Raw genomic sequence first — 21,165 nt, forward strand, 5'->3', positions numbered from 1 at the left:
GAAATCATCTAGATCCGATCTGATAGCCTGGGCCTGGGAGTTCAAGGCTATTGTGAGCCTAGAAGATGTATAATACCACAGTGAAGACCCTTATTACCTACTTAGACTGTCTCAATAGCTTCTAATTTGTGGCATCCTTCCAAATAAGATAACTGGTCCATGGTCCAGGGGTTGAGAACTCCTGAGGTAGAGGATGAATAATGCAACCAACCAACCAATCAAGTGCATGAAGTATCATTAGTTCCATAATGCTATAAATGAATGAAGGCACTGTCCCCCCAAATTAAAATATGTTCACCAAATAATCCAGTTTAACTAGAGTCAGAGGTTTCTTGTCACTTAAAATGAATTGCCTTAATAATGGAGATACACATGAAGATCAGCGATCTGGGCATCTACAGATCCTGATCAAAAATATGGTTCAATTATACACTATATCATCTCTGTAGCTGCTTCAAATTATATGTCATATTTGCCAGGCTATCAGCCCATAATGTGGTATTAGGGAAGTCTAAACAAAACCACACGATAAACATTTCTACCTTCAAATGCCAAACAACTAGAACCTTTCATGATTCCTAGGTGTATTAGAGGTCACTTTTTTATCTTTTTTTATCTTTTTTTTTTGGAGACAGTCTCGCTCAGTCGCCCAGGCTGGAGTGCAGTGGCACAATCTCGGCTCACTGCAAACTCCACCTCCTGGGTTCACGCCATTCTCCTGCTCCAGCCTCCCGAGTAGCTGGGACTACAGGCGCCCACCACTACGCCCAGCTAATTTTTTTAAATATATTTTTAGTAGAGATGGGGTTTCACTGTATTGGCCAGGATGGTCTTGATCTCCTGACTTCGTGATCCACCCTTCTCGGCCTCCCTAAGTGCTGGGATTACAGGCGTGAGCCACCGCACCCAGCTGAGGTCACATTTTTTTAAAGTCACTTTATTGGGTTCATCACTTCATTTTTAGGATGGTCACATAATGTATATATCATTGGTGCTCATAACCTCCTCAAAAAAAAAACGAATTTCAAAACTGAGATATCAGCTGTAGCCTCTTGTAAGTTATCAGTTAGCAGAAAACAGCATTTACCAGCAGATAGCCCCGAAACTCTTTCATTAGTCTTCACTTTCAAAGTCAGTTACACCTGGGTTCAAATTTCCGCTCCACCACACGCAAAACTTTGCTCTACCATGACAAATGTGGGCTATGTGACTCCCTGAGCCATAAATTCCTCATCGAGAAAATAGGAAAAATGATACCTGCTTTATAGGAGTGATAAGCAGTTACTGATATACTGTAGATATGATATACTAGGCATATATATGGCCTAGTACATTACATATAACAATTTCTAAATAATGTTTTTCTTTCTTGATAGAATTAAAACATGTATGCTTTTTGTTTTCTGTCTTATATTCCTCCTTCTTATCCAGGGATGGATTTTTCTAATGATCTCTAGGAACTATTTTATTGTAAGGACTAAATATTCTAGTCTAATAATTATTTTGCCACAATGACAAGGTGGGTAATAATACCGATTACTAGCTTCACACTACAAGTAAGATTCAGAAAATGAGAGATCTGCGAGTCAATGGCAGACAAGTTTAAACTACCTCCATGACGGAGCCTGGCAACTTCCCATAGTGCAAGAATGTAATAAAAAGGATCCTTTCATCCAACTGAGTCCAAAAATAAATGCTATTTCAAAAGCTACTGGACAAACATTAACTTGTCTCTGAGAGTACTTCCTCCTAAAGCAGATGGCACCTGGAAGCACCAGAGGCCTACATTCTAGGTGCGGTGTGACTTTACTCTCTTAGCCATGGTGCCTCAACTTACACAAGAGCAGGCTTTTAGGAGTGCATTTAAAATGTAGTTTAGAAGCTATTCAGGGAAAAAGAAAAGTGCACAACCTTTTGCCCTCATCTCATTAGTTGTGTGTGTGTATGTGAATGGAAATGTAACCAATACGACAGCTTGGTGTCACATGTATTAGCAGAGATTTTTACAAAAACACATTAAGACATTTTTTAAATTATTACATTAATTTTACAAAAACAACGGTCATACCACACTGAGTGTACTATTTGGTCCTCCCAAGGTTACAGCTGCAAGTTCTATCCGATCCTTCCCCTTCCACACCCACACATCCATTTTCCTGCAAGGCATCTCGCAGGAAGCCACCACGAGGTTGTGACACCACCCTGCTGCCGCATTTCCTCATGCCCCACTGCTGAATGTGTGAGAAACACTACATGAAATTGGGCCTTGCCCACACCTCATTGTTACATTTGTAAATAAAATAAGATCAAATTGCAAAGATGTAACTGATTGAGGAGAGCCATGGTACTATTCAGATAGGAAATACAACTATAAACAGAAGACAAATGCCCTATGGTATCACAGTTTCCTTAAACAACACATCACTAGCTCAGTTTCTCAGAATGAAAATGCTGTCACATACTCCCAAGGAAAAGAAGAGCTCAGTCTTACACAAATTTGCTTTTAAATGTCAAAAGAAAATCCGAGAGAGACGCCCACTGACTAACAAGTAAATCTAGGATTACAGTACCAAATTTGTTATAAAAACAACAACGAAATAAGTTCCAAGTGGTTTCTTCCTTTGACAAATACCCAAATAACTTCCACAATTTGAACACCAGGTCAAAAAGTTTTATTACAAACAAAACAAATACTTTATTCCTACTCATTGTTAGCAAGACACAAACCATATTAAAAAGCAGAAGATGTGACTAACAATTAGCATACCTTGGAAGGGAAGGGACTTACTCAAATTTGAAAGGCTAAATAAAATTATGAGAAAATGAGAAAGTTCAGACAAAAAATAATCATATGCTAATAAAATAATTCATTTTTATACTCTGAAAATTATTCTTTTAAAATTTAAAATATACTTCTCATTTATTTGAACCCCTGAGTAAAAAATTTAGTGAGGGTTATCAAGAGTTCCCAATATTCAATCCTTTCCATCATTTAACCTAGACTTTAAAAAATAAAATTTGTGGATAAAGAAATCCTTTGACTAGAGAAAAGGAGAAACTTTTTCAGCATTAAACACAAAGACAGTATCTGACGAAAATAGTATATTCACCTATCCGAGTTCTCATAGGTAAACTTACAAAAGATGTTTAATTGCACGTGAGTGGCAGTGATGATATGCAGTGCAAACTTCAAACTTCATCAAGAGATTTTGTGATGCTCTAAAAGTATTAAATTGCTAACTCTGAATGAAAAAGAAAAGCCAGAATAAAGTCCCTTAAAATTTGCAACAGTACAACAGAATGAATGAAACACTGGTTCTGTTCTCACAAACTGGTTAAGACATCTTTCTTCACCACTGACACTAAACTGAGAGTTGCTTCATCAGGAGGCATCCTCTAAAAACTTCAATTATGAAGTTATTAATACTACCAGAGATTCAAAATCCAAGAGAGATTTGGGGGAAAGGGGGTGTGAGATATAAGATCAGAGGCAAGGGTAAGGACCAAAGTCACAAAATAACCAATCTGTACTTAATCAAAATTTTTTATACCCATGCATAAGGCCAACAAAGCAGGCAGGCACGCGCACACACACACACACACACACACACACACCACATTCCAAGAAAAAGAGGAAGAAAAATCTATTAGATACAAATTCAGATCAAATCTATTTGATACAAATCAGATACAGGAAGGGGTAGTAGTTCATTATGAGTCTCTACTTGAAATTCCTGAAAGGCTACTACAAAACCTGTCTAACACCTTCTCCTCCTGGTGTTCTAACAAGCCATGTAAAATGCATTTTACAAGTCCAGGGCAAGTTCTGGAATGAGGAGTGCTATATACAACTCAAAACCTGCCCCCTTCAGCTCCAAACCTTCCCCCAGAAAACAGAAAGTCTTATTGGAAAAGAGACTGAAATGCAGAGAAGAAAAAGGGGTGCGGGTGGGGGTAGGGAGTGAAGAGGACAAAGGAACTGTGAATTCCATAGTTACCTGAACTTCTCTTCCCTTTCTTCCTCTTCACAGTCAGTCACCTGGACTGTAACTTCAGACTCCAACCAGAAGACACTGCCATCCCCTGAAGTGCTACTCTCACTTTCAGTCTCCATCTTGTATTTAAAAAAGAAAAACACAACTAGACCTCCAGGCATGGAATAAAAAGCACCAATATTCAGGCTGTTCAGCTCTACTTATGTATACTCAGACGTGTGGCTGGTACCCCAGTGACAGGTACTGGTGCTGGTTTAATTACAGTCAGGGTACAGACAGGAAATCACAGGCAGCACAGTCATTGCGTCTGACTGCCATACTGGGTGACACCTAGACCCTCCCACTGCCTTAGGCTGCGTGACCTACATAACCAAAAGCAGAATCCAAATGAAGGTGATTTTTTACTAATTATTCTGTAATAATGACTTTTCTCAAAGTTTCCACTTAGTAAGTTAAAAATAGGTATTTTCAAATTGCAAGCTTTATTTGTGTCCTTTTTTTGATCTCAGACTCCAGAAAGGTAAACAGAAAACTAGAAAGAACAACACCATCCACGGGCCAAGCACATGAGAACCACAGTTATAGATCTCACAGTTAAGGAGGCTCACAATAAGTAGAGAAGATAAGTATGCTCTAGGGACCTGCCTAGGTTCATGCCTTCCAATATTATACCCATCTTTCCTTCCTCTCAGTAAGGACTGCCATATGCATCTCTGCTCAAGTATCCAGAGTGAGACATAAAAGCTGGGCTTGTCCACAATCCTCGAAAGAAAAAGTTTAAGTGTCACACGTTCAAAGATGCTGACAATAACCTCAAAAAAAAAGCATGCAAAGTTTTTACACATTTAAACTGCAAACAGTCATGGTGGCAATAAAATGACTTGCTGGGAAATGAGTGAAATATAGCATCCATGACTGTCAACAACACAACTGTTACTTAGAAAAGAGCCATGTTGACAGAAACTATTGACCTGTTGGATATTCATGGCTATTTGTCTTTACTGAGCAGCAACAAACTGCACAGCCCTCACCTTCCATTGTATCGGATTAACTTAAAAATTAAAAAGACATCCACTGATGTCTTCTTGAATTTTCACGTTTGAAAATAAAAACCCAAGCACAGTGGCTCACACCTGTAATCCCAACACTTTGAGAGGCTGAGATGGATGCATCGCTTGAGCTCAGGAGTTCAAGACCAGCCTGGGCAACGTAGCGACACCTCATCTCTATGGGGGTTAAAAAAGCAGCCAAGTGTGGTGGTGTACCCTGTAGTCCCAGCTACTCAGGAGGCTGAGGTGGGAGGATCGCCTGGGCCTCGGAGTTCAAAGCTGTTGTGAGCCATAATCATGCCACTGCACTCCAGCCTGGGCAACACAGCAAGACTCTGTCTCAAAAAATATATATATAAATTTTAAAAACTTTTCAAATAAAATTTTTTAAACCAAGAACAGCAACAACATTATGAGCAAAGTCAAAATGCAAACAAGTTGAGAAAAAAATATTTGAAACATATCACAAAGGGTTTATTTATTTCAAATATTAAAAAGTTCTTACAAATTTCTAAGGCCCAAGAACACAAAAGATAAATAGGCAAAGGACATAAATATTCAGAGATAAATATAAAATAAACTTAGAAGATGTTAAAAGTATTTAACTTCACTTGGAAATGTAAAACAATACACAATAAGATGATTTTTTAAAAATCTATCACATAGGCAAAGCTTTTAAGAAGTTTTAACAAACTGAAAGAGGACACGGGAAAAGAAACATGCCTGCTGGTGGGAGTTTAAACTGGTACAACCTGTGTTCAGGGCAATTTAGCAAAACCTACCAAAATTCAAAATGCACATCTTTTTTGCCCAACAATTTCTCTTTCAGGAAATTATTTTACTTTGACAAGCAGAAGTAAGAGGCAAACAGGAACATTCATTCTGGTAGACATTATAGTAGCAAAATAGAATAGCGAAGACCACCTAACTTCCTGAGGAACAGAAAACTAGACAAATTACAGAATACCCAGAGAATGGAATGCTACACAGTGAGTATATGAAAAAACAAGGCAGCCCTACAGGTCATGATATGGAACAAAGCCTAAGGAATACTGTTAAGGCAAAGAAGAAAGGGGTAAAAGTATAGGACAGTATGTGCAGTATGCTATGCTACCGTCTGTGTTTTAAATGAGGAATTAGGAGAAACAAATGCAGACTATCTATGGAAGAAGAGAACCAGTACCAGTAACAGTAGTTGTCTCCAAGGAGGAAAACAGATAGCTGGAGAAGGGGAATAAAAGACAGACACGCCTGAACCTGCGAGGTGGAGGTCGCAGTGAGCCAAGATCACACCATTACACTGCAGCCTGGGCCACGAGAGTGAAATTTGTCTCAAAAATAAAAATAAAAAAAATAGTTTTTCACTATGTCATGCACATATAATCCTTACCAAAATATTAACTAATTTTAAATAGAATCTTTCATGACCTTCAGTAAAGAATTGGATTTTAAAATACTATTTCATTAAGAATCTAGTTATTTTTCTTCTAAACAATTCCAGCTCCTTCAAAGTGTGTTTTTTTTTTTGGGGGGGGGGGGCGGGTGTTTTGTTTTGTTTTGTTTGTTGGTTGGTTTGTTGAAACAGGGTCTTGTTCTGCACCCAGGCTGGAATGCAGTGGCACAATCTCGGCTCACTGCAACCTCCACCTCCCAGTTCAGGCAATCCTCCCGCCTCAGCCTCCCAAGTAGCTGGGATTACAAGCATGTGCCACCACAGCCGCTAATTTTTGTTGTTGTTGTTGTTGTATTTTTAGTAGAGACTAAAAATTTCACCACATTGGCCAGGTTGTTCTCGAACTGCTGACCTCAAATGATCTGCCTGCCTCCGCCTCCCAAAGTGCTGGGATTACAGGTGTGAGCTACTGTGCCCGGCCTCAAAGTGTTTTCATGAATCCTATTCATCTTTCCTTTTAATCATTCTTTTGTTCTTTCATTATCATGGTTGATTTCTCTCACTTCGAGGCTTTCAAAAGTGAAAAAGTGAACTGTGAGTGGCATTTTTACACAGGACACTGAAGGACAGTTTGATGTATACATCTTCCAAGGCTTATTCTGCTTTGACTCTGTCATCGGAAGTTTTTTAAAAATGTTTTTCCTGCCTCAGCCTCCCGAGTAGCTGGGATTACAGGCATCCGCCACCACACCTGCCTAATTTTTTATTTTTAGGAGAGGAGAGGTTTCAGCACGTTGGCCACAGTGGTCACAAACTCCTGACCTCAAGTGATCTGCCCGCCTCGGCTGGAAGTTGCCATGAGCCGAGATCACACCATTGCGCTCCAGCCTGTATGACAAAAGAGAACCTCCATCTCAAAAAAAAAGAAAAAAAAGTTTTTAAATTCAAAATCAACATGTGTTTCTGTTTTCTGTTCCCTTCTCCAGTAGTAAATGAAAATTCAGCGGAATCAACAGGTGATGGTTAGCAGCGGGGGCAGGGATGGAACATAGCAGAGTCCATCACTCTGGCTACTAGAGTGTGAGAGAGGATGAGATACTGCTGAAGAACACAAGGTGGTTTTAACTCCTTTTCTTCCTGATTTGTTTAAACCCTGATCAGCCTTCACTTTCTCAACAAGCTTTTATAGAGCTGAAGTTTTTGACCTAAACCAAAGGAGTCACCAGCAGTAGTTTCGAACTAGCTGGTTCTCATCTTCTGCCTTCAAGAGGTAGGGGACCTGAGGGGAAGGTAAATACCTAATCCCACCGCAGCAAAGAAAGAAGCATTCTTACAGCAACAATTCAAACATTGCAAGTCAGAATGAATTTTTTCGAAGAGAAACATTGTTAAAAGTGCTTACTTTCCCAGTAGCAGTGGTAAGTAGTAACAATCACAGCAAACAGAGTTGGCCCACAGGTTCTGTATGCATGGGTTCCACATCCATGAATTCAACCTCTTGGTTGAATCAAAAATATTCAGGGAAAAAAAAGGGATGATTGCATCTGTATTGAACATGTACAGGCTTTTTCTTGTCATTATTCCCTAAACAATACTGTATGGCAACTATTTACATAACATTTACATTGTTAGTTATTATAAGTGATCCCTTTTATATAAGGGACTTGAGCATCTACAGATGTTGGTATCCACAGGGTGTCCTGGAAACGATTCCCCCATGAATACCAAGCGATGACTGCATATGCTGAGCACTGATTCTACGTGCCAAGCATTAGATTAAGGCCCAAACGTAACGAACCATTTAATTCTCACAACCACCTCATGAGGCAGGAGTCATCATATCACAGGTGAAGAAACCGAGGCTTAGCATAATAATTTCTCCAGAATTATCCAGTTCATAAGCTTGCATTAAAATACTTTTCAGGCCAGGATGAGTGGCTCACGTTTGTAATCCTAGCACTTGAGAGACTAAGGCAGGCAGATCACCTGAGGTCAGGAGTTCGAGACCAGCCTGTCCAACACGGTGAAACCCCATCTGTACTAAAAATATAAAAATTAGCCAGGCTTGGTGGTGCATGCATGTAATCCCAGTTACTTGGGAGGCGGAGGCAGGAGAACTGCTTCAGCCTGGGAGGCAGAGGTTGCAGTGAGCCAAGATGTGTCACTGCACTTCAGCCTGGGTGACAGAGTGAGACTCCATCTCAAAAAAAATACAAATAATTTTCAAAAATCCAAACCTAACTACACCATATGAAATGTTACTTCTGTGGGAAGACTATGTGGTTTGCATCTTGGTCCACATTCCACTCATTAGCCTAGATGTCTCTGATCTCATAGTTTTTTTATTTTCTCTTCTTTGGGGGATGGGCCATGATACTGCTGAAATGCTGACCTACATCTAATTCTACACCCAATACCTGTATCTACATGGCCGAATGCAGTATACATTTGGGTTCACTATTGGGGAGGGGTATGGACAGGATATCACACAGCAAAACAACTGCAAAGCAGTAGGACCAAGATCTTGATGCCTCTTTCATTGTTCCTGTTCTCCCATCATAATCTTATAACTGTTTTTTTCAAAACTGTTCAATACAATGCATGGCACATAGCCAAAGGGTCAATAATGTCTCCTTAATTGGGCACCAAGCTTTGTCCACAGACTGCTTCATGAATATGAATCTAAATACACATATAAAATTTATCAGCAAATTTTGTATTCTAAATGTGAATATGTGTGTTCTGTGTAATTTATATGTATATATCATATAATTGTATCAGAAAGAAAAATTAAGCAAGCATCCTTCTAAAATATTTCTAATGACTGAAGATTTTCCTCCAAACGTATGAAGCACAATATACATAATGTAAAAATGTCATTCATCATTATTCTTTTTTTTTTTTTTTTTTTTTTTTTTGAGAGGGAGTCTCGCTCTGTCGCCCAGGCTGGGATGCAGTGGCCGGATCTCAGCTCACTGCAAGCTCCGCCTCCCGGGTTTACGCCATTCTCCTGCCTCAGCCTCCTGAGTAGCTGGGACTACAGGCACCCGCCACCTCGCCCGGCTAGTTATTTTTTGTATTTTTTAGTTGAGATGGGGTTTCACCTTGTTAGCCAGGATGGTCTCGATCTCCTGACCTCGTGATCCGCCCGTCTCGGCCTCCCAAAGTGCTGGGATTACAGGCTTGAGCCACCGCGCCCGGCCCATTATTCATTTTTATACTATCTATGCATTCATTCAAAATTTAGATTTTTTGTAACAATCATTTTTGTAGGTGTTTCCTCCACTGAAATAATTAACTTTGAAAAAACTGTTTCCTTCTTTATTATGGAATGCTGATGTATTCTGTATCACTATATATTGAGATTTGCTTTAATTCACAACTGTATCTAAAGGGGAAACAAGTCTTATACATACCACGGCAATTTTATTTCATTAAAACATCAAAAACAAAGAATCCAAGTAATTTAACATGACTCTCTACAGGTAACTTTAAACATAACAGAAAAGGTCTACTTGAATAGAAAATTGAACATTTCATGTTAGAGTAGATTTAGCTTCATTAAACACATGTATTCAAAGGGAGATCTAACTTTGAACTGTTCAAAAAAGCTAAATGATATTTCTATAAAAAAGTTAAAATGGCTATCTTAAAAATACATCATCGCCACTGCAAGGTATATGAATAAAAATCACTTTCAAAAAGCTGTTCTTATAAAACCAGAAAAAACAGAAATGGAGGTACTGTATTTTGAAGTCAAACAAGCTTAGACTCAAATATCAACTGTTATTTACAAATAGTGTGGTCTTAGACAAGTGATAAGGTTTGGCTGTGTCCCCACCCAAATTTCATTTTGAATTGTAGCTCCCATAATTCACATGTGTTGTGGGAAGGACCTGATAGAAGACACTGAATCATGGGGGTGGTTTCTCTTATACTGTTCTCATGCTAGTGAATAAGTCTAACGAAATCCAATGGTTTTATAAGGGGCACCCCTGTCGCTTGGTTCTTATGCTCTCTTTGCTGGCTGCCATGTAAGATGTCCCTTTGGTCTTCCTTCATCTTCTGCTGTAATTGTGAGGACTCCCCATGCACGTGGAACCGTGAGTCAATTAAACCTCTTTCCTTTATAAATTACCCAGTTTCATGTATGTCTTTATCAGCAGTATGAAAACAGACTAATACAGTAAATTGGTACCAGTAGTGTGGGGCACTGCTGTAAAGATACCTGAAAATGCGGAAGCAACTATGGAACTGGTTAACAGGCAGAGGCTGGAACAGTTTGGAGGGCTCAGAAGAAAAACGTGGGAAAATTTGGAACTTCCTAGAGACTTGTTGAATAGCTTTGACCGAAATGCTAATAATGACATGGACAATGAAATCCAGGCTGAGGTGGTCTCAGATGGAGATGAGGAACTTGTTGGGAACTAGAGTACAGGTGACCCTTGCTATATTTTAGCAGAGACTGGTGGCATTTTGCCCCGCCCTAGAGATTTGCAGAACTTTGAAGTTGACGGAGATGATTTAGGGTATCTGGCAGAAGAAATTTCTAAGTAGCAAAGCATTCAAGATGTGACTGGGTTGCTGTTAAAAGCATTCAGTTTTATAAGGGAAACGGAGAATAAAAGTTCAGAAAATTAGCAGCCTGACCATGCAATAGAAAAGAAAAACCCATCTTCCGAGGAGAAGTCAAGCCAGCTGCAGAAACTTGCATAAGTAACAAGAAGCCTAATGTTAATCGCCAAGACAATGGGGAAAATGTCTCCAGGACATGTCAGAGATCTTTGTGGCAGTCCTTCCCATCACAGGCCCAGAGGCCTAGGAGGGAAAATGGTTTCATGGGCCAGGCCCAGAGACCCCCCTGCTGTGTGCAGCCTAGGGACTTAGTGCCCTGTGTCCCAGCTGCTCCAGCCGTGGCAAAAAGGGGCCAAGATACAGCTTGGGCCATGGCTTCAGAGGGTGCAAGCCCCAAGCCTTGCCTGCTTCCATATGGTGTTGAGCCTGCAGGTGCACAAAAGTTAAGAACTGAGGTTTGGGAACCTCTACCTAGATTTCATACCTAGGTATGAAAACACCTAGATGTCCAGGCAGAAATTTGCTGCAGGGGCGGGGCCCTCCTGAAGAACCTCTGCTACAGCAGTGCAGAAGGGAAATACGGGGTTGAAGACCCCATGCACAGCCCCCACTGGGGCACTGCCTAGAGGAGCTGTGAGAAAAGGACCACTGTCCTCCAGACCCCAGAATGGTAGATCCACCAATTGCTTGCACTGTGAGCCTGGAAAAGCTTCAGACACTCAATGCCAGCCTGTGAAAGCAGCCAGGAGGCAGGTTGTACACCCTGCAAAGCTACAGGGGCAGAGCTGCCCAAGACCATGGGAACCGACCTCTTGCATCAGTGTGACCTAGGTGTGAGACACAGTGTCAAAGCAGATCATTTTGGAGCTTTAAAATTTGACTGCCCCACTGGATTTTGGACTTACATGGGGCCTGTAGCCCTTTTATTTTGGCCAATTTCTCCTATTTGGAACAGCTATCCAGGAGGTTAACTAACTTTCTTTTGATTTTACAGGCTCATAGGCAGAAGGGACTTGCCTCATCTCAAATGAGACTTTGGACTGTGGACTTCTGAATTAATGATGAAATGAGTTAAGACATTGGGGGACTGTTGGGAAGGCGTGACTGGTGTGAAATGTAAGGACACGAGATTTGGGAGGGGCCAGGGGCAGAATTATATGGTTTGGCTGTGTCCCACCCAAATCTCATCTTGTATTGTAACTCCCATAATTCCCATGTGTTGTGGGAGGAACCCAGTGGGTGATAACTGAATCATGGGCGTGATTTCCCCCATACTTTTCTCATGGTAGTAAATAAGTCTCAAAAGATCTCATGGTTTTACAAGGGGAAACCACTTTCATTTGGTTCTCATTCTTTCTCTTGTCTGCTGCCACATAAGACATGCCTTTCATCTTCCACCAAGATTGTGAGGCCTCCCCAGCCGCATGGAACTGTGAGTTCATTAAACCTCTTTTTCTTTATAAATTACCCAATCTCAGGTATGTGTTTATCAGCAGCATAAAAATGGACCAATACAACAAGCAACTTAAATTGAGTCTCAGTCTGGTAATCTCTAAAACAGAAAAAAAAATACCCTTATGATGTTAATGTATAAAATAGAAACAATGCATATAATGAAACTATAGTAGTACACAGTACAAAGTCCTCAATAAACTATAGTCATTGTCATCATTATTGTCCCTGAATCATAAAATGTTTTCATTACCGTGATTACAGAAAAATTGAAAAAAAATCTTTGATCTCTGGCTTTTATAAAACATAATCATTCTGTAATTTTTATTATTCTTAAAAAGAGAGTATTAATCTAAAAAATAAGAAGTCCCTATTAAGCCATTAAGTTATTTTCTAATTATCTGAATTCCTTCCATGAATGTGAAGTATGGCAAATTAACAATTACAACAGAAATTCATATTCTTCTTTCATCACATTAATACAAGGATTACAAAGTAAGTACATATAAAATCAGATCAAAAGACAATTCAACATGTCATTTCCAGTGCTCTTAATAAGTGACAGTAAGTGGAAATTTCGTAACTGTATGAATGAGAACTCTCAAAATTCAACTGACATGGTCTTCTGTTTTTGAGTCCTGTATCTTTCACTGTAATAAGCAAAGATTATAAGTATACTTTCTGCTATTCAAGTTTGAAAAGTATGTAATGTTTATTAATGTAGAAAACTGCTTTCAACAAATATATAATCTCAGCCTATGCTTTCACTGGATCACTGACCTTTCATTATTATACATTCTATAATCATCATCTCATGTAAATATTGTAGAAAAATACTATAACAGTATACCTAACTAGAGCCCTCCAGACAATTTTTAACCACTGCCCTAGAGCCTGATATCTGTAACCAAAAAAAAAATCAGAAAACCCTACAGAGTGTGATTCTACTATTTATATCTACAGATAAATCAAAACTACTGTATATAATTATTAAATAAAACCTGAAGCCAGTGATGATTTTTCTAAGTAAACAGCCACTAAAATACAACATTTACATGTAGCGGTTAAATGAAAACAAAAAAACAAAAACACAGCCAAGTGCAGTGGCTCACACCTGTAATTCCACTACTTTGGGAGGTCAAGGCAGGAAGATCCCTTGAGGCCAGGAGTTGAAAACCAACTATGGCAACAGAGCGAGATTCCATCTCTATAAAAAAATTTAAAAATTAGCCAAGCATTGTGATGCACATCTGTAGACTCAGCTACTCAGGAAGCTGAAGTGGGAGGATCGCCTGAGCACAGGAGTTTGAGGCTACAGTGAGCTACAATCACGCCGCTGCACTCCAGCCTGGGCAACAGGGCAAGAGCCTATCTCTGTCTGTCTGTCTGTCTGTGTCTCTCTCTTTTTTAATATATATGTGTGTGTGTGTGTGTGTGTGTGTATGTGTGTGTGTACACACACATACATATACATGTACATATACACACACACATATATATACTGGTAATAAAAATAGTATTTTTAATACACACATGCAAAGAAGAAAGTCTGGAAAACTAAATAACAAAGATACTGCAGATGATTTTTACTTCCTTCTTTAAACTTATTTACATACTTTTAACTTTCTAACATAAAAATGTATTCACTTTAACTTTTTAGTTTTAAAGAAGTTAACAGCATGAATTAAAAGATCCACTCTACAGTTTCTTCTCTTGAGTAGGTGGATGCTGTTTTTCCTACCCTATATACCACAGAAGTCAATGAAAATGTTTACTGAATAAATACACAGGATTGAACAACTGAAAAATCTAGGTACCAGGAATAGGAAATATATGTTCAAAAATAAATGAAGGCAATGTGCATAAAGAAGGCAATATTCTTATACTGACCAAGATAAATCAAAATTAAAGAGAATATGAAAAAAGCAAAGGCAAAAAATAAAATCATGTATGTGATATAAATGAGAAAAATTAAAGATTCTTTTCATATCAAGATCTCAGAATCATTAAATAAATTTATATATCACATATTAAGTCAATTCTCTTCTAAATGTTTCCCATCCTAACCTATGAAGAACCAAAATCAATGGTATTTAAACCACATTAATAAAGAGATATAATACCCACAATATCTACAAGTACAAGGTTTGCACCAACCCAATATTTACTGTTGAATTCATAAGCCACATCACTTTGTCTCATTGCTTCCTTTGTCAAAAAGGTCACAAATCCAACTCAGAAATACTCTGTTCTAACACTAAAGAGCTCAAGGTGCTCTTGTGCAAGGAGGGGTAAATAACAACAACAACAACAACAAAGAAAAAAACAGGCTACCAGCATAGCAGATTCTACTGAATGAAATCCAAGTAGTGCTTGCTTCAGCAGCACATATACTAAAATTAGAACGATACAGAGATTAGCGTGGCCCCTGTGCAAGGATGAAATTAAAGTAGTCAGAGGCTAGAGAGAACAATTTATACATCTACCTAGCTATGGGCACACAGAACAAGCAAGTTGTATCAACTTCAGAATTCCACTGGCAGACTCAACGAATAACAAAAACACTTGCTTTATCAGATACATTCGAATCTAGTGATCTCAGGAAATCCCTCTCACTGGCTAAGCAACCATCTTATCAGTCTAAGTGACTACTCGTTTTTGCCTCCAATCTACAGATAAAGTAAATCAAAACTATTACATATGTTGGTTAAATAAAATCTGAGGCAAGTGATAATTTTTCTAGCAACTTATACAACATGTACATGTAGTAAACAAAAACAAAAAACAACCAGTAAAGTAATACATGAATAAAACTTATCAGAATTAGTCATCTTTTTAAATGAACATTGGATATTAAAAACGTATCTCTATCTGAAAAGGAATCTGTAGAACTGAAAGAAAAAAATGGGCTAGAGTTAATTAAGGTAAAAGTATAGTGTTGAAAATTAGTGACTATGTCACAACTGATTTAGTAAAAGCTCTTGTAAAAATAATGAAGATTGAGAATTCTGAAACAATGTTGAGCCAGGTGTTGTGGCTTACCCTGCAATTGAGCACTTTGAGAGGCTGAGGCGGGAGGATCCCTTAAGGCCAGGATTTTAAGACCAGGTTGAAAAAGGCCCTGTTGAAAGAAGAAAGGAAGAAAGAAAAGAAAGAAAGAAAGAAAAAAAAAGAAAGAGAGAAAGAAGAGAGAGAGAGAGAAAGAAAGAAAGCAAGCAAGCAAGCGAGAGAGAGAGAGAGAGAGAGAGAGAGAGAAAGAAAGAAAGAAAGAAAGAAAGAAAGAAAGAAAGAAAGAAAGAAAGAAAGAAAGAAAGAAAGAAAGAAAGAGAAAGAGAGAAAGAAAGAAGGAAAGGAAAGGAAGGAAGGAAGAAAAGGAAGGAAGGAGGGAGGGAGGGAGAGAAAAGAAAGAGAAAGAAAGAGAGAGAGAGAGAAAGAAAGAAAGAAAAAGAAAAAGAAAGAAAGAAAGAAAGAAAGAAAAAGAAAGAAAGAAAGAAAGAAAGACAGAAAGACAGAAAGACAGAAAGACAGAAAGACAGAAAGACAGAAAGACAGAAAGACAGAAAGACAGAAAGACAGAAAGACAGAAAGAAAGAAAGAAAGAAAGAAAGAAAGAAAGAAAGAAAGAAAGAAAGAAAGAAAGAAAAGCTGGGCATGGTGGTGCACACCTGTAATCTCAGCTACTCAGGAGGCTGAGGTGAGAGGCTTCTTTGAGCCCAGGAGTTCTAGGTTGTAGTGAGCTGTGATTGTGCCACTACACACCAGCCTGGTCGACAGAGTGAGACTACCATCTAAAAAAAAATTATATATGTGGCCGGGCGCGGTGGCTCAAGCCTGTAATCCCAGCACTTTGGGAGGCCGAGACGGGCGGATCACGAGGTCGGGAGATCGAGACCATCCTGGCTAACACGGTGAAACCCCGTCTCTACTAAAAAATACAAAAAACTAGCCGGGCGAGGTGGCGGGCGCCTGTAGTCCCAGCTACTCGGGAGGCTGAGGCAGGAGAATGGCGTGAACCCGGGAGGCAGAGCTTGCAGTGAGCTGAGATCCGGCCACTGCACTCCAGCCTGGGTGACAGAGCGAGACTCTGTCTCAAAAAAAAAAAAAAAAAAAAAAAAAAAATTATATATGTATAATTGCATATATAATTACATATATAAAATTACATATATACTTATGTATATATGTACTATATATTTATAATTTATAAATTATAATTATATATAATGTTGGATTAAAGGAAATAATATTTCCTGAGTTAAAATTTTAATTAAATATGCTATAGTCACTGAGATACAGAAGGCATCCACTATATTATTTTTACATATTTTAGGACCTTAGAAAATTGTGGTCTTACCATACATATAAACTGTATACATATAAAAACTATACATAACCATACTCCTGGTCACCACTGTTAGTGGACCTCCTCCTAATGTTAATGATACTGCAAATAAAAATTCTAAATGTAAATTCAATGAACAATCAGGGGAGAAAGCAAATGGTCTAAGCAGACTCCCCCTCAGTGAAAAGTCTGGGGAGAGGTCAGGAAGAGACCAGGATGAAATCAATAGGGGTAAGGCTATGCAAAATGAAAAGAAAAAAAAAAAGGTTGTACTAACTTTTCAGGCTTGAAAAGCTCAAGGTATTCCATGAATTCAGTAGAGTTTCTCCCACAAAACTACTTGAAGAAATATAAATAAATCCAATGTTTTCAATCTGCCGTTTACTTACTGGTATCCTTACCTGCACAGTTCACTCTGCTTTGAAGTTGGTTTGAGACTGAAGTAATTTTAGCAACTGGCTACTTATCTTCTGCCTGCTCGTCTGCTATTTCTCAGAAAGTGTTAGAGTAAAAATGGGACTCAACAATGACTAGTTACTTAAAGTACTAGAGACCATTCAACTACTTACAAAATTACAGGCATTTTTCTCAAATCACAAATATCCTATCCTCAAGTAACAGAAGCTAAATGTTATACTTCTAAACATTAATTTGAGGTATCTTATTTTGATTTAAAGTAAGTGTACTACTATTCTGGTATCAGTAATTCTTCAATTTTATTTTCCTAGGAAGGAGAATCAAGTTCCTGCCTGCTCATTTATTTCTGGAAACAGAGAAGCATTTTTCCCATTATCTTTTGTTATTGAAATCTGTTCTGGTAAGTTTTATCCACTGCAAAAATAAAGTGAACCTTTGAAGAATAAAATATAATAGGGAAGTAGCTCGTTAAAAGATACACAGATTTATGTTTAAATTTGAATGATGCATAAATTAGGAATTTAACATCTATTTCTTCTGATTTTGTTTGCTACAATCAGACATCAATATTATCATCTCTGGAGCTTTTTATGTTATATTTTCAAAATAAACAATGAATACAAAGTACATTTTCTGATGTCTCAAACATTACTTGAAAAATAAGGCTGTTTTTAAGTGTCAACTGAGAATTTTCAAGTTACATCACTGTTCTAATGTTGCTTACTGATAAGCAATTCATTAAGTTACTGTTTCACTATTACAGGTATTATTCAAGTTACAAGATACACAGCAATTGGAAACAACAGTATTATCCTTGGGTTTCCATTTAGAAATAATGTTGGATTTTTAAATTTAAGAAATTTGGGCTTAGACAATTCAAATTCCTTCTGTGCCACTTATTACCTAAGTGAACTTGCACAATTTACTGAAAATCTCTGAAGATCAATTTCCTCTTCTGAACCGAATCATCATACCCAGTCATACTGTTGAAGTAATTCGATGAAACAGTATCCAGTCCTGTATAGTAGATGTTCAAAAAAATGGAAGGTATAATATAATAATAAAATAAAAGTACTTGGTGAATCTAGGTTTGGATCTACTAAAATGTTTAACTCTTCTGCAAAAGGAAACAAAATTCTCATTTATTTAACTTACTACTTTGGTTTTTCCTGATATATGTTAGATACTATGATGCTATCCTTCAAAGCAATTACCACACTCCTAAACACTTAGTATGTACTCAAATACTATTTAATTTAAATATTTTAACTTTTTTATTATGGAAAATTTCAACCATATACAAAAGTATAGATAATGGAATAAATGGACCAATAGGTATCTATTACTCAGCTTTAACAATTAACAATGGCTCATCTCCCCACCCCCATTTGACTGGATTATATGTAAATCCTAGATATGATATCATTTCATCCATAAATAATTCAGCATGTATCTCTAAAATATAGTATTTTTAAATAAAAATATTATCTTAACTTAGGAATCCACTAATCACTCAATTACCACAAATACCCACTCAAGGTAAACTTTTCCAACTGCCTTGAACCTTTTTTTTAATTATTTACTGAAATATGGTCTCACTCTGTCACCCAGGCTGGAGTGCAGTGACATGATAGTAACTCACTGCAGCATCAACCTCGTAGGCTTAAGTGATCCTTTTGCCTCAGCCTACCGAGTAGCTAGGACTACAGGCATGTGCCACCACGCCTGGCTAATTTTTAAATTTTTTGTAAAAATAAAGTCTTGCTATGTTGACCAGGCTGGTCTCAAACTCCTGGTCTCAAGGGATCCTCCTTGCCTGGGTCTCCCAATCTGCTAGGATTATAGCAGAGGGCTGCCACGCCCAGCCATTGTTTTTTTCTTTTTTTAAATAGCTCATTCATTTGAATCAGAAAGTCCACACATGCAGGTTCAGTATATTCTCTGACAATCTTTATCTTGCTGATTATGTCCCAGTAGTGTTGTTCTATGGATTCTTCTAGCTCTTATATTTCCTGTAAGTCATTCATTCTTTTTGTGTGTGTGTGTGTGTGTGTGAATACACCTTAAGTTCTGGGGTACATGTGCAGAACGTGTAGGTTTGTTACACAGGTATACACATGCCATGGTGGTTTACTGCGCCCATCAACCTGTCATCTACATTAGGTATTTCTCCTAATGCTATCCCTCCCATAGCCCATTACCCCCGGACAGGCCCCAGTGTGTGATGTTCCCCTCCCTATGTCCATGTGTTCTCACTGTTCAACTCCCACTTATGAGTGAGAACATGTGGTGTTTGGTTTTCTGTTCCTATGCTAGGTTTGCTGAGAATGATGGTTTCCAGCATTATCCATGTCCCTGCAAAGGACATGAACTCATCCTTTTTTATGGCTGCATAGTATTCCACGGTGTATATGTGCCACATTTTCTTTATCCAGTCTCTCATTCATGGGCATTTAGGATGGTTCCAAGTCTTTGCTATTGTGAACAGTGTTGCAATAAACATACCTGTGCATGTGATTTATAATCCTTTGGGTATATACCCAATAATGGGATTGCTGGGTCAAATGGTATTTCTGGTTCTAGATCCTTGAGGTATTGTCACACTGTCTTCCACAATGGTTGAACTAAATGTATTCCCACCAACAGTGTAAAAGTGTTCCTATTTCTCCATATCCTCTCCAGCATCTGTTGTTTCCTGACTTTAATGATCGCCATTCTAACTAGCGTGAGATGGTATCTCACTGTGGTTTTGATTTGCATTTCTCTAATGACCAGTGATAATGAGCTTTTTTTCATATGTTTGTTGGCTGCATAAATGTCTTCTTTTGAGAACTGTCTGTTCATATCCTTGGGCCACTTTTTTCTGAGGTTGTTTGATTCTTTTCTTGTAAATTTGTTTAAGTTCTTTGTAGATCCTGGATGTTAGCCCTTTGTCAGATGGATAGATTGCAAAAATGTTCTCCCATTCTGTAGGTTGCCTGTTCACTCTAGCTTTACTGAATGGCTTACCTTGATGTTTTCTGCCATTTCTACAAGCCTTCTAAAATAAATATTAATCTAAAGAACAACAAAAATGATAAAATAATAGAAAGTACAAAGAAAAAACCACCAATGAGCCAGAAATAATCTGTTCTTGCAACATCTTAAGAATGTATAAATGGGGCAGCTATCCAAGGCATGGCACATTTAGAGGTTTCAAATGTTTCTCTTGTAACCAAAATGGGCTCTTTTGTCCTCTCCCACCATCTATGACATTTCTATATCCTCCCTCACAATCCACTAAGAAGGGCATTACCTGCACACAGCTGAAGAATCTATGACTATTACTAAGATTCCAGCTAGTATGTTTGCCACTCTGATTCATTCCTACCGTTTTAAAAGAATAATATAAAAGCTATGTGAACTCTGAAATATCCTTAAAGTAGAGGACAGAAACATTACAAGCACTCCTATTTGGTCAGGAAAGAGGAAACAACTTATCTTAGAATGAATTCATCCGTTTCATAAAATGCAGGAAAAGACCATTTTAGTCTATTAAACTTCATTCTCTAACTCTAGAGATCAAAAAAATACTTAACTATAACAGGCTGCACATCTGAGAAAACACAGATTCATGACATGATATTAATGCAGAGAAACAGACATTAACAAACCTTGCTGAGCCTGGGTATCCGGCATGTTAGTTACAAGTAACGTAGTTTAGTCAAGGAGAACTAGATCTCCTCCCACCGACTACCCAACAAGAAAACATACTATTGGGCCAGTGTACCAGAACCCTCAGATCAAAGAACAGGTAAGACAGTAACAGATTCTGAAAGGATCAAATATATCCACAAATTAAGGAGGAGTTCTTAAGTAAACAAATGGAAAAGCCAATTCATCATGCACTGCTTGTTTGGCCACCTTCAAACAACTGGCCAGCGATGACCATCCATTCTGTCA

General features: G+C 38.2%; 1 protein-coding gene and 1 non-coding gene across 5 annotated transcripts in view; one reads left to right on the forward strand and one right to left on the reverse strand.

The window, feature by feature from the left end:
• Positions 1-21,165, reverse strand: part of ARHGAP32 (Rho GTPase activating protein 32) — a 308,498-nt gene that overhangs the window by 216,748 nt on the left and 70,585 nt on the right. For 2 of the 4 annotated variants that reach the window (XM_050755917.1, XM_050755916.1), the window contains exon 1: positions 3,999-5,441. The exons of the other annotated variants lie outside the window; for them this stretch is intronic. In XM_050755917.1, coding sequence (XP_050611874.1) covers positions 3,999-4,156 — 158 coding nt within the window. In that variant the 5' untranslated portion in view covers positions 4,157-5,441. Of the gene's footprint in view, positions 1-3,998; positions 5,442-21,165 lie in introns of those variants that run through there. 4 annotated transcript variants of the gene reach the window in all.
• LOC126936662 (U6 spliceosomal RNA) lies at positions 14,834-14,942 on the forward strand. Its single transcript, XR_007719492.1, has one exon. It is a non-coding gene; the product is annotated as a U6 spliceosomal RNA (small nuclear RNA).

Source organism: Macaca thibetana, chromosome 14 (assembly GCF_024542745.1).
Source record: "Macaca thibetana thibetana isolate TM-01 chromosome 14, ASM2454274v1, whole genome shotgun sequence".
NCBI lineage: Eukaryota > Metazoa > Chordata > Mammalia > Primates > Cercopithecidae > Macaca > Macaca thibetana.